Raw genomic sequence first — 16,635 nt, 5'->3', positions numbered from 1 at the left:
TACGTATACTTTTTGTACAGCAGGCCACTCTGAAAAAGAAAAAAAAGTACAATTCTGAGGAACTAAGTCAGCTATGAGAAAACAGAAGTGCCAGAACTCTTATTTTTGAAATTTTAATCAGAAATTCCCACACAAACACTGTAACCTCCATCTAATGACTTTTCCTTTGACCTTTTTTGTCACAAAACGATTCTCTAAAGATGACTAATTAAAATGTATTCTTAGTCATATTTTAACTATTATTTTATTTTAATTTTCGTTTGGGCCTAATACTCATTTGTACCCTGGTGTGAAACCAGGGTAACACGAGCTGCATTCATCTATTAATTACTTGCCTCTTAAGTAAATATGACAGTTGCTTCAAGGACAAATCAACAAGTGATTGTGTTAAAGGAGACATATTATTTTTATTTCACAATTTAAAGAAGCTCTGACATTCTTCAGTCAAAATACACAAACGATAAAGAATTACAGCACACTTAACATCCACTTATCACACTCCGATAGAAATCACTTGGTTGGTCGGAGGGACATTCTCTGTGGGAGCCCCCATTAAAAAAAATAAGTTTTACTTAACCTTTTTAAGGCATTTTTTTTATTTTGGGGGCTAGAACTTCATCAATGAGCCACCAAATTTCACTTTTTTCAAATCTGTGCATCTGCTTTTGTGGTGCGTGCGGCAGAAACAGCTTGACACCTGTACTTCTTAATCAGAAGCTGACACTAATCTGCGCTAACACTGCCTCTCTGCTTACCTTCGGACATTGTAATGCGGCTGTTGCTTGAAAATGAAGAATCTTTAGTCAACCTGCCTGCCAATTTATGGGTAGAGAAAGTTGGTGCGGGGACGTTATGTGAATTAGCCAAAAATCTGAATGGCATGCCCCGGAACACATTTTCCAAAATACGCAGATAATCAAAGCTCTTCTTGTTTAATTCCACACCTAATCGGTTGGCAGGCACTCCAAAGGCCCAACTATTTATATACAAGCCATTACAAAGTCATTTCTCCATAATATGTCCCCTTTAAGTTAAAAACAAAAATGAATGCGATCTCCTCACCGCCATCTAGGGGTTACATTCAGTCAGTCGGTTTCTTGCCTATTATTATATTTTTGACATAAATGCACAACTGTTCGCCTCGTGCGGCGTCATGTGACAACACTGTAAAGCGAAATACCGCCAACTAAACGCGTTTACTGGTTTTTATTTACCCGAGAGACAGCACATGCACGTCACTGCTCGCTGTAACCAAACGGACACACTGTGAGCTAACTACGAGTGCGGCCCGAATTGAGCGCAAAGGAAAACCCCTTGGCGACACGGACTACTGTAATAGTACAAAGTTGACAAGCGTGGCGTGTACACTCGTGCATTTGGGCGGATGAAAGGAGGGGAGGGGGACAAGTGCATCTGCAAACATCGAGGAAGGAGGGGCTGCTTTTTTTTTTTGAGGCGCTATGTTCGAAGGACGGAGCCGACGTGCGACGCTGCAGAGAGAGGCAGGACGGGAGTGGGACGGAGGCGCTAATGGAGGACTGCAAAAGTAAACGACGGCATATACAGTATTTATGTATTGCGCTGGGCGGTTAAGACATGTCCACCTCCCTCTCGATGCCCACATATTTGAGGGCGTCCGCTTGGCTGTATCTGCGGGAGGAAGCAAAAAGCCGCTGTTAGAACACAGAATTGGGAGAAATGCCACAGCCTGTGTCGGTTTTAACTTACAAGCTCACCACAAGGTATCTGTAGGTTATGATAAATTAAATGCTTCTGAAGACCCTTTTAACGTCAATTTTTGACCCAATTGGAGACATTTCATTTATTAAATGACAGTGGGTGATATGGGCTCAATTTTACATACATTCCATATGATGTAGAAAATCCTTTTAAAATCTTTCCAAACTTGTAAATTGCGTTTACTCAAGGGATCATAATGAGTATTATAGTAGGAATAAGTTCAATTTGAAATAAAATATAAAAAGCAAATCCGGAAAAAAAACCCCACTGTAAACGAAAAATTACAAAACATTTTACTTATGTCTAAAAAAAATTAAAATGAATTAAATTGACTACTGTAGAAGTAAATTAAAAATTATATGAAAACATGAACCATCCTGTTGTGTTCGTTTCTTACCAACAATGGTCATGGGTCAATGTGACCCGATATAATCATAAATTATGGCAGTGCAAATTCTAATCTTGTCGATTATCCCAACAAAAGAAAAGGGAAACAATAGCAAGCCCAGCAGAATAATAAAAGGCAAGTGGCCTTACCTGTAGTCGAAGAAAAGCTCTTCCCCTTGCATGATGGACCGCTTGGCAAAGATCCCGATGCGGTGGTCTCCGTTCACCATCACCACTGCAAACGCAACGTCAAATCTTAAACACTCTTTGACTTGAACTTGCTTTGTTTTGACGTCTATCGAACTAAAGTGGATAGAAAAAGTCTACACACCCCTATTCAAGTGTTATGTATTCAAAATCGACAATATTACCTTTGGCGTAACAGTTTGGATTGACCGAGTGATTTGCAAAGCGGATTTTGTTCCCCTTCCTGGTGGCATCAACGACAAAGTCTGCGGAGAGGAAAGCGTTAGAATGACATCAACAGAGGGCGACTTGACGCCGCGCAAGCCCGACTGAATACTTGCCGTTATTCAGGTTGAAAAGGAAGCTAGACATGTATTTGTCGTAGATTCGACCTCGTCGGTCCGCCTCGTCCTGCGAGATGAGCTGCAACACGGAAACAGGCGATTGTTAAACCTTACTGGAATGCCATAGTAGTGCATTCAAGACAGCTGGGAAGTTGGAAATACAGGAGACCCTTGTGTCTCATTTTGGCTTTTAACTCTTGACTTTTGAGTATTTTTGCTTTCTAGCAGGTGATATGGAATTTCCAACTTTCCACTTTTCCCTGCTTAGCCTTACCTCTCCGCAATACTCTGAGATGAACTCATTCTTCTGTACAGGCTCTTTGATGAATGTGCCCCATCCTGCGACGTCCGACGGAGCCAACAGGAGGTGCTGTCAAATGTACATTAACACCGTCAGAAACAGTCGTACCGTAAGAATCCATCTCTGATATAATTGGACAATTACAAAACACATATCCCTAAAGATCCGATGATGTACTTTTTAGTGAGATTGTAGAGGAGACCTGACATTGGGTTTAGGTGTGTCTGGCTGGATGTAGGCATGATTCCAGTGACACAATTCCGATTTTTTTTTCTGTTTTTGTTAGCACAAATAGCACAATAGTATATGCGTCATTGAAAGCAGCATAAAAAGAAAGAAATACACAGAGCAACACTTTCGGTTTGTGTTACATTGCATCATGAGTGTATCACATGTAGACGTAGAAAACAAGCTTTCAGTGAAAAGATATATAGCCTATTATGCACAACAGTTACTTTTATGCTAACGATTTTTACTTTAGTGGCGAACATCTGAACAATCCTTTTTAAAATGTGCTTTTTGATTGTTGGCAAAACATTGTATTTGCAAATACACCAGTGTAACAATTTTACATTTGACAAACTTTACAAACCATTTGCATGCCATTTCGTAGTAGTAGTAGTAGTAGTAGTAGTATTTAGTAGTGTGTGTGCATGTGTGTGTCTGGGTATAGTGCCATGAATTTGTGTATGTTCAGGTCATCACTTTTACTTCTAAACCTAAATAATTTCTTTTCTCTCTTTTGGGACACTGTTTGTAGTAAATTTAACATGACAAATACTTTGATCAATCACAAGCTGCTTGTAAAGGTCGAATTTCCAGAGGTAGTGGAGGAAGTGTCAAGCATTGTTTTGAAACACAGTGATCTCCTCCAAAAGAGACCCAATCCTGCCGTATGCTGGCCATAGTTGGTATTTTTATTATTAAAAAAAAAAAAAAAAATCCCATCTTAATGTTCAAACCAGAGTTGGCCAAGACTTGTATCCAAAATTCTCTTTAAAATAAAAAACAGTTTATGGCAATTGACGTTGACGGCATTCAACGAGTTAAGTTTGGGATCAAAAATCCCAAACGCTTTTTGCTTACATTTTTGTCCAGTATAGTTAAACCCCAGTGAGCAACAGCGTCCTGCGTGTCGTGCGTACCTTTTTGAGGCCCCTCTGGATGCTGCAGTTCTTGCACGACACCACTTTGCTGTCCCAGTGGTCGGCGGCGCCGCAGGTCATGCACAGGTCCGGGTCGCACTCCCGCACGGCCAGGTAGCAGGGACACTGCTTGGTGTTGCACTGGGTCTTACACCGGCAGCCCGGGAAGCGGTTCTGGCCTGCAACGCAGAGCTGAGAGCGAGTGACGAGGACCTCTACTGGCAGATATGCACAATGACTAGTTGGCAGAAGCGTAACGTAACAACAGCCTGCGGGCCGGAACGACCAAAATGTCTGGCCGACAGCCTCCGCCTGCGGGGAAAGAAAAACGTCTGCTGTCTCACTATTCGGAGCTGGATTTAAATGTTCCATCTGCGGCATTTGTTTAGCCTTAGCTGTCAGAATCGTGCTGACGTTGGAGCTGATGTTGTAAATCAGGCACGACGCCCGTCACGTCTCTTTGATTCCTTTCCAGGCTCTTTAGAGCGCACACATTTGCAACTTCCTGTTTTGGCCCGAGTACCCTTCTGATACGGGAAAAAGGCGTTGTGAGGGTCCGCCGCGGAGGGAAGGAGGGCGGTCGTCGGCTGACTGAATCACAAAACATGCACGCAAATTGAGCTGTTCTGCATGGTTTGTCCACACTCACCATCTCGTTGCTCTGCCGTGGCTTTAATGTGGAAAAAGGAGGAATGCAAGGCAGCGGTGCAATGTGACTTTTTGCTGCAGAAGAAGCTAATTTATTCTTATGAATGCAGCTGTGTGCGCGCGTGTGAGCCAGAGGGCATTCTTCTCTGAAGGCAACATTGCAATTATGAAACAAAACGGCATGCAGTTATGAGAAGTAAAAGGGAAAAAAAAAAATTTCGGAGAAAAAAAATTGGAAACATTCCAAGTCATTGAAAAATGTTTTTGTTTTCATTTTTACCGCACTGATGCATAATTCATACTTCCCATTTAAACGCAGCACTGCAACCAACAGGCGCCGAAATTGCTCATTCTGACATTAACCTTATCCAAGCATGCCTTTATGGATCTTGTGTTATGCAAGCGAAACAGAAATGGAAGCACCCCCCCCCCAAAAAAAAAAAAAAGTAAGATGAGGTAAAGAAAAGAACTCACACTCGTGTTCGCACTGGCAAAACTTCTCGCAGAAATTCTGCGTGATGACACACGGGCAGGTGCTGTCGCACGGGTGGTCGGGGTGGTCACATGGCTGGTAGTTGTACACCTGATTGGACGAGTTATCTGGAATGACAGAGCGCGGACGCCGTCAGTAGAGCACTCGGAAAGGAAGTGTACAAAAATAGCCATGCCGTGATGTGTCAAACTTGCCTTTCTTGAGCTGAATCTTTGCCCATAACCTGCCTCATCAAAGAGACAAGGAAAAGGCACGTTTAAGCATTAAGAGTGTCAAAAAGTAATCCATAAAAAAAAAGTTCATATGAGCAGACATATTTTTAACTCAAAATCATTGTTTTGTCAGCTATATTTGGAAGATTCCCATGTGGAAGCAACATCATTTAAATGGCGCTTGTCTTGAGTTAATTGTGTGCTGTTGTTAGTAAAGTCCAAATCATTTGATAATCTGGAATTAATCACCAATCCGTTTTTTTATTTCACTCGTCCTCATTACGGTCACGGGTGAACTGAGTTTAGGGGCGAGAGGTGGGCGACACCCTGGACTTATGCGTCAAACACAGAGCATGTAGAAAAATAATTTAAAGCCTTTCACGGTGTAGCCAGAAAGTTTTCTGTGGGGTGCCCGTGAGCGCGCAACCGCGTTTAACCGAGAAGTCATTGTTTATCATAGCATCCACAGTCAGCGTTTCATAAAATCAAATGCACACATATCCACATCTGTTCGGCTGAATGTCGCGGTGGCGCATAAAAAGTCCGACTGAATCATGATGATAGCAGTCAGTGAAAAATCCCCCCCCCCCCCCTTAATGTTTTCCTTGCATAATTCAGTGCGTTATTCCGAGATAATCTATCATGTCCGTAATGAATCACAAATGAGCGCGGAAGCTCGCTTGCCTGTGCTTCCTTTTCTTCTTCTGCGGCGAGATGCCTCCGTCCGCCAGAGGGACGCGATGGATGAGAGCCTCCTTCACCGCAAACGCGTACACCTGGGAGACATCAAAACCGACACAAAATGTGCAAACGCCGGCGTTGGTGTGTGCGTAATTATATTGTGCAATCAGTGCAGTCGCAGCCATTATGCAACGTCCGGGAAATCCGCCGCGAACGGGCTTTTCGGCCCCCGTTTGGCCTCCGCTCGAGGACACGTGTTACCGAGGAACAGGAAGAATGCTCTCGGCCGCGGTTTTCCGACCTTTCCGTCATGTAACCACGACTAAGTCACGTCTCCACTTGGTCGCAGACTAAGTTCTCGCTCGTCACCCTGGCAACAACTAGAAGAGCTATACTGTAAAAGCGAGCGCCACGAGAGTCTCTGTCGCTATTTCCGTGCTTAACTTTGCTCTTAAAATTCAACAAGGTGTGGAATATGGTCCTCTGTCCTTCATCATGGGAGGATTTCTCGTTTCCCGCCCTCACGCTTTGAATACACTTGAAGTAATTGAAGTACTTAAACTCTCTTTTTGAGCACATTGTAAACGTATTGGAACCACGGTTATTATAGTTGACAAAAACAACTAACTTAAAGTTCAATTGAAAAAACATTTCCATAAACGGGGCGAAAAAAATTACGTGTTTAAAAAACAATAACTGCAACTACATTTTACGTTCGTAAAACTAAATAAAATGAACTATAAGTACGAAAATGCCTGTTTTTGCCATTAATTTCATACATGAACTTTTAGCATCGATGTTAAATGTATTTATTTTGGTATTATTATATGCATTGACTGAATTTTCTTTCTGACAATACTTACAGTGACCTTTTTTTTTTTTTTAATCGTGCACTCAACAAATACTCCATATATTTAAAAAACTCCCTAAAAAGCCTAAACTAAAACAAAGCATTGCAAAAAGACGAATAAAAACTAACAAACTAAAATTAAAATGTATACATAGCAAATACCTCACGTAAAAATTACAGGGAGTCTGTTCTGAACCTGATTATGCACTCAAATCTGAATGCTAAGTAAATATCCGTATAAAAATCACTTGGCATAACCATGTATTCTTACGCCTATGCATAAAGTAGTCCGCGCGCGTATCCAGTGACTAAGTTACAGTATACACATCTTAGTGACAACTTTTCACCTCCTTGCAATTTTTGGTGCCGATGAGGCGTGCGATGGAGCAGAAGTTGTTGAAGTAGGTGCCGTGCAGCACTCGGAAGAGCGACTCCTCCGCGCCGCTCCACTCCACCGCGCTGCACGTCGGTTGCTCCGCTTCGTTGTCGGCCGGGCGCAGCTTGGTGGGGGTCTGGCAGCGCGAATTCCCTTCTGAAATATACGCGCAGACACTTTCCTATCACAGCAGAATAAAAGCAACCACACCAGGAAAAAAAATAACATAAACCGGAAGTCAACCCAAACATATATTTTTTAAGAATATGTTCCCAGCAGGCCCGCTAGTTGAAACACGGCATTCTGATTCATTTTGCGTTTGTGGAATATAAGTTAAGCAGCAAAATGCACTCGTTTTTAGCCATCTCTGGGGGCGGCCATTTTGTCTTCTGTCGACTGAAAATAACATCACAACTTCTCACAATGACCAAATACGGCTGACCTGTTTTCTGAATCTGAGCCGTGATTGGTCGTCGTGAGCATTTGTGATGTCATTTTCAGTCGACAGAAGACAAAATGGCCGCCCCCAGAGATGGCTAAAAATGAGTGGATTAACACTTATTCTACAAATGCAATATTCATCAGAATGAAGAGCCTGTTTTTCCCGAGGTGGTCCCGAAGCGTCAGCTAATTGTTCCAGATGCCGAAACGACTTTTCGTGCCACTATTTGATGACACGCGATAAAAACGCAACAGTAGCGCAAACGTGACATACTGCTGCTTAATACAAGCTCTTTTTAACTCGCACGCGCGACCGCTGACTTTGGTTTGCAAACTCAACGTGGCCAATGTTCACGCACTCGCCGCTCCAGGCGGGCGCGCGGGATGTTGCTTGGCAACAAGCTGAACGCAGCATTGCTGGAGCAGCACGCTCTGTCAACGAGTATCTTTATTAATCTGCTTGACAATCTGTTTCTTTTCACCCCCCCACACACACACGTTAACCCGAAATGTGTGAGAGCGTCTGCTGAGGTGCACGTGACTTCGAGAATGAGAGGCCTCCGGTGAGGAGAGGTTGATGAACAGAGGAGGGGGGGGGGGCGTGACTTATTTGCCTCCCACTGTTCTCCACATGAAGATGTCAATAGGAATGAAAGCGGACGAGTGGAAGGAAGTGTTTATGTTGGGGCCGAGGCTTTCCAAACTCTTGATTTTGGCTTGGCGAAGAGCACGAAGGACGATCTGACTCGGAGGCTGTCATCCGCTGCCAAATGTCACTCTTCGAAAAGAGCTGCAGTCGGCCAGGGAGGGAGGGACGGAGGGAGGGAGGGAGGGGAGCTTTTGGGGGGAGCTTATGGTAAATGATGCTCCTTTCAGAGTCATGCGCTGACTCACACGGCTATTAAAATAACTTGCGTCCGCACCTGGCAAACAGCCTTTTAGTGGACTAGCGGGACATAAAGGATGACCTAGAGTAACCTCACATACCCGCAGTTGCAGAGTCTTTAAAATCAGGAGGATTCTTGCGATGACGGCGCAACTATTCTTGAACGAATTTGATAAAAAATCAGGTTCGGTAGAGAGGAAAAAATAAAAGTATGCCTCCAAGTAGAAGCATCATGACCAACATTAAAATTCAGTAGCGTAGTTAAACCTTGTTCATCCAAAAAGCATGAGATTTTATTCTAAGTACTTATTAATTTTGAAGTCACCACATAAAAATCATACCTAAATAAATGCATATAAACAAACTGTTCTTAGATCAAATGCATATGTATTGTACTGTGCTTTTACCGTTAATGTATTATGACAAATGAAATACATTAATATGCACGTATTTTATCCGTATATAAAACTGCTTTTTTTTTTTTCATGCATTTGGTTAGGAAGTATGTGGTCCTATGTGGCCCCTCCAGCAGCACTGATGAAAAATTGTGGCCCCTTCCAGTGTTTAAAAGTTGCCCATCCCTGTCCTAGAGCGACACTTTGATCATTTCTGTTATAGACCAAGTCCTGATTTGACCTCCTGAACTTCTTTAGCCATTTTGGAAGGAAGTTATTCAAAATCAACAGGGGTCTTGCTTCGATGTGTGACGTCATCTTGAATATTATCGGAGAAGGTGCAATGCACCCACTAAATCTATCGCGGCTATCTGAAATATCACTCAAAATGTTTCAAAACTATTCTCGCATCCACATCGGTACCTGAGGAGGACGTCGTTTCATGGTCGCTTTCTCCGTCTTTGCTCTCCTCGGCAAACCCCGACGGTCCGGGGCAACTTGCGCTGGCGGGACGCTGTTGCTGCTGCAGCTGCTGCCTGCGCTTCTTCCGAAACCTCTGCGAGCGCAACATGTTCTGTTCCACAAACTCTTTCGCCCCTTTCTTCACCAGAGAGGAGAATGCGGAGAAGGAGACAAGTTGGCGATATACGTCGTCGCAGACAAACTTTGCAAACAAACGATAGGCACCTGCAACAGGAAACAGTCGGCGCCGCACGGATCCGTCTCCATTCGGATCTCTTTGCTCTTCCTCTTGTACACGTTGGGTGTCGCGTGGAAAGCTTAACAAACAAGCATATACAGTATACATTAGCATATATTTGTACATTTATTTTATATATATATATATATATATATATATATATATATATATATATTAGGGGTGTAACGGTACGCCGATAATCGGCCCGGCTATCGGTCTATCCCTAATATATATATTTGTACCCATAACACTATACCGTTAACAGATATGTTGACTTTAACACCCTTAAAAGAGCTGGGTCAAAAGTAACCCAAATTGGGTGAAATGGCTAACCCAAGGGACCCAGCCAATGCTGGGTTATTTCTTGAACAGCTTACGGTGGAGGAAGCAGTCGTATTTGAAGCATCGCCTGCAGAAGAGCGTGTGGAAGGAGTGCAACGACTGCTCTCGCTGCACCGACTTTGCAAAGGGTCCGTCCAGATTGGGGGTGCAGAGCGGGGGCAACTTGACCGGGCTGGGCGGTTCCAGGAGGTCCTTGTACCTAGAGAGAAAAAAATAAATAGATGCGAGGCGGGAGAACCTTTCGAGTCCATTTCAGCCACTTTGTTTTGTAGTCAAGCTCTTTCAGGTTGCTACAAATGTTCTTTTGAGGACCTCAGCGCGGGTAGGGGGCAGGGGGGCGGCATCATTATTACCTCACTTCCCAAATGTTTGCCTCTTCATGGCGAACACTAAGCAACGGCCTATTCAGCATTGCGCCACCAAGATGGTCATTATTTCCCCCTTACTTTTCCTTCAGCTCTTCCGTGGTGCCCTTGTACGGGAACATAGCGGCGATAGCGGTGAAGATCTTGTCGCTGGGGATTTTCTTGCTGCCGGACGGGTCCCGCACTGTGTGAAACAGAAACACGCAGGAGACATTTTGTTAGTATACAATTGGCTCTTGAATAATTTCGTTTTTTTTTTCTTTTTAAACTTGTTCCCATAGTGAATGAAAGGCAGTATGTAAAAGGCCAGATAGCAGAGTTAATACTCAAGCATCACAGTTGAATTGTATTAAAGATAAATAGCCTAGTTGGTGGCATACTGTGTTTATTTACTCATTCATGTTTACTGTAATTCAAGTATATAGGTAATATATATAGGTCAAGTCAATGTAAAATTCCATTGACATGCGAACGGGAAATTTGCATCAACCCCCGGGAGTGACATTCCCTCAAATAACGCATATAGAATATTGTTCATGAATAAAGTGTTCAACGTGCAGGGATGAACTATAATCGTAGTTTTGAGTAGTTGAAAATAAATACTACATTTTAAAATCAATGAATAATCATTTTTATTCATTGTGATTTCAATACCAATCAAAAAGAATCGTGATTCTGATTTTTTTTTTTTTTTTTTTTACATACCAGCTCTAAAAAAAAAATCAATTTCATCCTGCTTACAGCCCAAGGGAGCTAAAATTGCACAACTTGTTCTTTATAGGCTTTGTACTTGTGTCACAACAGTGTCATAGAACCGATTTCTATTTAAACAGAAACGAAGCAGGGGGACACGTTGGCCGCATGTAAACAACACCAGTCCAGGGGTGGAGCTGGCAGTGGCATGGTGACCAGACAAACAGTGGCGGCCTTGTTGTGCCGTTCTCTCTCTCTGGCACGCTCACGCGGGACAAAGTCTGACGTGACTAACAACGTGCTCTCACCCTCGACGGCGCTCCTCCTCTTCCTGCGGACGAACGGCGCTTTGGTCTCCTCGGAGCCCTCCGTGGAGCTCCGCCTCATCGCTCGCTCGTCTTCCTTCTTTTCAGTCGCCGCTGGCGCCGCCGCCGCCTCCTCCTCCTCGTCGTCCTCGTGGTCTGAATACTGGCTCAAGGCCTCCACCAGCTCTTTAAAGATCTCGTCGCTGATGAAGCCCCCCTCTGGGAGGCGATGTCGCAATATGAGCAGAGCAGATGTGAAGGAATGGTGGCTATAAAAAGGGAAAAGTACCTCTGTCGCCATGGACGCCGTCGTAGTTGTCTATCAGTTCCTCCAGGAAGGCCTCATCTTGCTCCAATACCTCGTCGCCCATATAGGGAATGTTGTGCAGGAATGTCTCATCCTCCACCTATTACAAATCAAACAATAAGAAGTATCTATTTGAAGCGGAAGTCAACCCAAACATATTTTTTTCAAGTGTATGTTCCCAGCAGGCCCACTAGTTGCAATACGTCATTCTGATTAATTGTGCGTTTATGGAATATGAGTTAAGCAGCAAAATGCACTTGTTTTTAGCTATCTCTGGGGGCGGCCATTTTGTCTTCTGTCGACTGAAAATGACATCACAACTGCTCACAACGACCAATCACGGCTGACCTTTTTTCTGAATCTCAGCTGTGATTGATCGTTGTGAGCAGTTGCGAAAATAGCCGCCCCCAGAGATGGCTAAAAACGAGTGGATTAACACTTATTCCACAAACGCAATATTCATCAGAATGCCGTTTCAACTAGTGGGCTTGCATAGAACATATTCTTGAAAAAAAATGCTTGTGTTGACTTCCACTTTAATAAGAAGGGATGGACCTATTTTTAGGAGGAAGCACACTTCATTTTTAATCCGTGTGAACTGAGCTTTGTAAATATTTTTGAAAAAGGCTCCACAAGTCCACTTCATTAGGTACACCTGCTCAATCTAATTCAAGCTGTTTGATGGCCTGTATCTTCGGACCACAAGCGGCATTAATTAAAGGGCACAGGTGTACCTAATAATTGGGCCCATTGAGTCGGGCTATGTTTGTGTGTTGTTCACCATAAAGTTGTGCTGCAAAGGCGACCAGGAGTACATGAAAGGGATTCCCGTCACCGTCGACAGAGGCCTCATGGCCACGGCATGAATTTTGAACCCTGGGAAACCGGACTCCACGGTGCACATCTGCGAGAGAAGCGTTTTTTTTTTTTTTTTTTCCAAATGGACAAATACCTACCAACCTTCTTCAGGTTGGACATCATTTCTAACCTTCTTGGTAGCCACAGGGCCGCCGGAGCTCGACAAGGGCACCGACTGGATCCTTAACTTTGACCATTCCTCATTCAGGATGCCGGTCTGCTTCTCAATCTTGACCCGGTTGGACACAAACACGGCCTGGAAACACAAGGCGGAGCCAAAAGCGACATTAACAACACAGGAAGGAATGTCGCTTTTAACAAGCGGGACCTCGACCCACCTTGACCTCCTCTGCTTTCTTAAGGCGCTTGAGCTGGCGAAGGCGCATGTACTCGGACCTGACCCGCCGACGCCACTCCAGCAGGCTGTGAGCGGGGCCGAGGTATAAGGGCGGCTGAGGTTTCGGGCCGGGCGGGGCAACGACGGCCGGGGCTGAGGCTTCAGCGGCGCTTACCTCCATGGCTCTAAAATGAAATGAGATGTGCGATTCTGATTGAACTGTTGAAGTTGACTGACACCGAGTGGTCATAATATTAGGAACACCTGCACATCTTTCTCCATTTTGCCATGTATTGTAGTGGTGTGTATGTAAAACATTGTTTAGATTTGCCAACCGGAATCCAACTATTTACTGCCACCAACGAATATATTTGTCTAGTATGTTTTTCAGCGGGTCGGTGTGGAAGACGGTCTGAAATGCAGCTTTTGTAAAGGACTGTAATGACTAATAACAGATCCCTGCAGATGGTGGCGTTGCATCGCTGTTGATTTGAGCTGGTTTTCTCCACTTTTTTGGGCGTCAGAAACCGGTGTTTGATAACTCAAAATGGAAAAAGCTAGGAACAAACTTGTTTAATAGACTTGATGATTATATATCTTCACAATATTCTGTGTGAGTCTTGATAGATCAGTGAAAATGCTCTAAAACGGCTGGTAATATGGGAAGATCTGTTTTGGAAACATCTGGCAGAGAATGAGTTAATACCTTTCAGGCACACAACTACAAACGACAACATTATGAACATTATTAGTTGTTGCACTGATAACGGAACTGACAGTGTTTATCAAAAGACAAAATGTTCGCACTCTCAATACCAACTGTTCCTTTGATGTCTCTGGGAAACAGCGGCCCCTTGTGATGGCAAAACAAATGCGTCACTGGGGTAAAATAAGCCTTCATGGCCATTTAAAAGGCGGCGAACGGTTTAAAAGTCTCTTCGTCGTCGTCTCCCCGCTTGCCAAATAGTGCGGCGCCAGAGCTGGCAAACGTTGGCTCCTTGCGCGCACGGCCTTAACGCGGCACAAACACGCACGGTGGTCGCGAGTGGGCGTGCCTCGGTCAGAAGAAAAGTGCGTAGTGCTGCGTGCGTGCTTGTTTTTATGTGCCTTGCTTAAGTTGCGTGAGCGCGGAAGATGCGTGAAAACGAGCTGCGCAACATCCAACAAATGCGTCACACACACTCGCGCGTGGACTTCCCCCCCCCACCCCCGCTCACCGACGCATCATCCACCACCATCGCACCAGTCGTCACATACCTTCAAATCCACGCGTGTTCGTCGAGTGGAACCTCGAGAGATGATCCAGCGTGGATTGGGAGCGCGTGCGTCCCCGCTTATGGTCGTGACGCAGTCTCTGTGTCCGCATGACGACGGCTGGATGTCCGAGCGATCCCTCGGCGGCGGCTCTGCGGGGCCATGCTGCTGCTGCTGTGGGCTAACCTTGTTGTCGTGGAATGGGGGTGTGGAGAGGGAGTGGGGCGGGGGGCGTCCACGGAGCTGCGCACTTGGCAGAGCAGCAGCAGCAGCGGCGTGCGTCAGTAGTAGCAGCAGCAGCGGTGACGTATCCGTGGGTCAGGGGAGGAGGATTTATGGCTAAATTGTTTTGCGCCGTCTGGGGAATAGAGGAAGTGTCGTGCGTGGGGCAGTCAGCCTCCCCATCTAACGCCAACGACTAGTCGTAGACTGTCACTCGACAGAAAATAAATCACCACATTTCAAACCCACAAACGCTACTTACTTGCTGTGAAGCGGCGCATAAAGACTAACTTAATGTGTGATTACAAGTAATCGATCAGTAAAGTTGGAAGCGATCCAGCAGCTGCTTCTCACAATCGCCAAAACACTCCATTTGTCATTCTGCGCTCCTCCTCTAGGGGGCGAGCGAACCATTTCCTCAATGGAGTCGATGAAGAAGGTACTTTGAGGCGAATGGTGCTTTCAAGTACATCACGTACAATTGCCTTTTTTGTCTGAAAACTGTCAAATGGGTTTTTGTGTCTGAACTTACGTGGCTTTTAACGTACATTACTGTAGCGTGTATGCCTAAAGTGACTTTAAAAAAAAAATATGTGTAACATCCACTATCCAGGTAAAGGCTGCTGGCTAGTGTAATGTTGCCTACCACTATTGCGGATAAACGCCAAACTTCTTTGCCCACAACAGACTGAATATCAAATACCGACAACAATTTAACATCAACTTATTTCTCTTCTATACCCCCATGTCCTTACAAAAAAACGTAATGCTTAAATAAAACCAACATGACTATTTACATAAAAGCCTATGCCTACATGAAATCCCTGTATGGCGTCGCCCTCGCGGAAATAATAAAATGTTTCCGAACTTCCCGTAGTGTTTGGGGATGTCATATGAGGAGAGGAACAATTATTTTTAAGGTAAATAAATAACACTTGTATTCGTCACAATCAATAAATGGCTGTTGTGTCATATTGTGCTTTATTTATTGACTCATCGCCATGCGTTATAAAAATTTGACTTCAAAAGCATGTTTTGGTCAACTAGGCATTATTGCTATATTTTGCTTGAATCAACATTTTATGCATCAAACATGTAACCTTTCAGTAAAATAATTATTTCAAAGACGATGGGATTCGTGGGTATATAGTAGAGCAAAAATAATTCAGCAACATTCGTTAATCTGTAACATGTGTCTATAGTAATAAACATTTAGAGTTCATTTCGTTCGTTTTGACAATCACGTCAATCATATTTGCAAAACGTCTTTCTTTCACCTCCGCAATATTGGCAAAATCCGGCAAGCGCTCTCGTCCTGCTGCTGTGGATGCTTTTAAGAAAGGACATTAGACCCTCCTTTGCATGCAATTTTAATTATTAACTCTGTTATTGATTCCACCCCACGCTCCACCCCCACAATTCTTTTATCTATGATTTGATTGTATTACTTTTATTGTTGCCTGGTCTGTGCATTTTGGGATTTGTTGCCCAAATTTAAAGTACGTTATAAATTAAATGTATGTCACACAAGAGGGCGCCGTTGAGCCTCATTTAATGGTTCAGTGTTCCAAACATGCACATCCATCTACAGTGGGTCCAATACTCACTGGCATGGTTTTGGTGACTATCATGCTAAGCTAACATAACACTTGCCTGTTGTGTTTTGGACGCTCCTGCATTCTTGCTTACCAATTAGACAGTGGGAAATTGAGGTCTGTGTGTTCTGTGTGTTGATAGTGAACTGTCAAACAAAAGCAAACACCCAAAGGAAGATAAGCTGTCAAGCTTTGAAGCCTTATCAGGAGGAAGTTTTTATTGTGCTTAATGTCAACTGGGCGTGTTGCTTTTGGCAACTGCTGTTGGGAATTTGTAACATGTTTATGCAACGCCTAAGAGAGGCGGTGAGCATGTTGAGAATAAGTATGTTTGAATGATGGAGACTAAGTACATTCGAATGATGACAGGCTGAAGTGATGCAAGTAGAACATATCAGTCATGATCTATATTACGTTTTTTAATTGACAAACAGAACATGCAGGCGAATTACTAACGCTAATCCACTTCTATGGTGGCCCCAAGAGTTATAAAGCTGAGCATTGAATTTCTGATTGATGATTAATGAGATACCAATTGGGAATTTAGACAAACTGAGGTAAAAATTGGTTCA

At 43.9% G+C, this 16,635-nt stretch overlaps 2 protein-coding genes across 9 annotated transcripts in view; one reads left to right on the top strand and one right to left on the bottom strand.

Annotated features, from left to right (window-relative positions):
- Nucleotides 1-16,635, top strand: part of ramp2 (receptor (G protein-coupled) activity modifying protein 2) — a 35,098-nt gene that overhangs the window by 11,675 nt on the left and 6,788 nt on the right. Inside the window, exon 1 of one of the 8 annotated variants that reach the window (XM_086055480.1) lies at nt 2,958-3,067. The exons of 5 other annotated variants lie outside the window; for them this stretch is intronic. The gene's annotated coding sequence lies outside the window, so the exon portion shown is untranslated. Of the gene's footprint in view, nt 1-2,957; nt 3,068-14,190; nt 16,621-16,635 lie in introns of those variants that run through there. 2 more of the 8 variants (XM_086055481.1, XM_086055479.1) reach the window with 2 other exon arrangements.
- Nucleotides 383-14,859, bottom strand: ezh1 (enhancer of zeste 1 polycomb repressive complex 2 subunit). The gene is made up of 20 exons (XM_086055472.1): nt 14,250-14,859; nt 12,994-13,177; nt 12,786-12,911; nt 12,579-12,701; nt 11,780-11,897; nt 11,494-11,709; nt 10,574-10,676; nt 10,163-10,326; nt 9,773-9,864; nt 9,509-9,686; nt 7,335-7,519; nt 6,141-6,232; nt 5,439-5,467; nt 5,226-5,351; nt 4,104-4,282; nt 2,932-3,027; nt 2,655-2,736; nt 2,499-2,579; nt 2,278-2,362; nt 383-1,650 (listed from the first exon to the last, which is right to left on the bottom strand). The coding sequence occupies exons 2-20, from the start codon at nt 13,171-13,173 to the stop codon at nt 1,590-1,592; spliced, it is 2,316 nt and encodes a 771-aa protein (XP_085911598.1). The 5' UTR covers nt 13,174-13,177; nt 14,250-14,859; the 3' UTR covers nt 383-1,589.

This window comes from Filicampus tigris, chromosome 16 (assembly GCF_054856515.1).
Source record: "Filicampus tigris isolate MCC_2025a chromosome 16, RoL_Ftig_1.0, whole genome shotgun sequence".
NCBI classification, from domain to species: domain Eukaryota; kingdom Metazoa; phylum Chordata; class Actinopteri; order Syngnathiformes; family Syngnathidae; genus Filicampus; species Filicampus tigris.
This window is presented reverse-complemented; position numbering and strand designations above follow the sequence as displayed.

Bases quoted from the DNA above. Each gene is read 5' to 3' on its own strand.
- ezh1 (XM_086055472.1), bottom strand. From the start codon at position 13,173: ATGGAGGTAAGCGCCGCTGAAGCCTCAGCCCCGGCCGTCGTTGCCCCG. The intron at 12,912-12,993 runs GTGGGTCGAGGT...TTGTGTTTCCAG, and splicing joins AGAAAGCAGAGGAGGTCAAG to GCCGTGTTTGTGTCCAACCG. The intron at 10,677-11,493 runs GTGAGAGCACGT...TGTTTCACACAG, and splicing joins GAGGAGGAGCGCCGTCGAGG to TGCGGGACCCGTCCGGCAGC.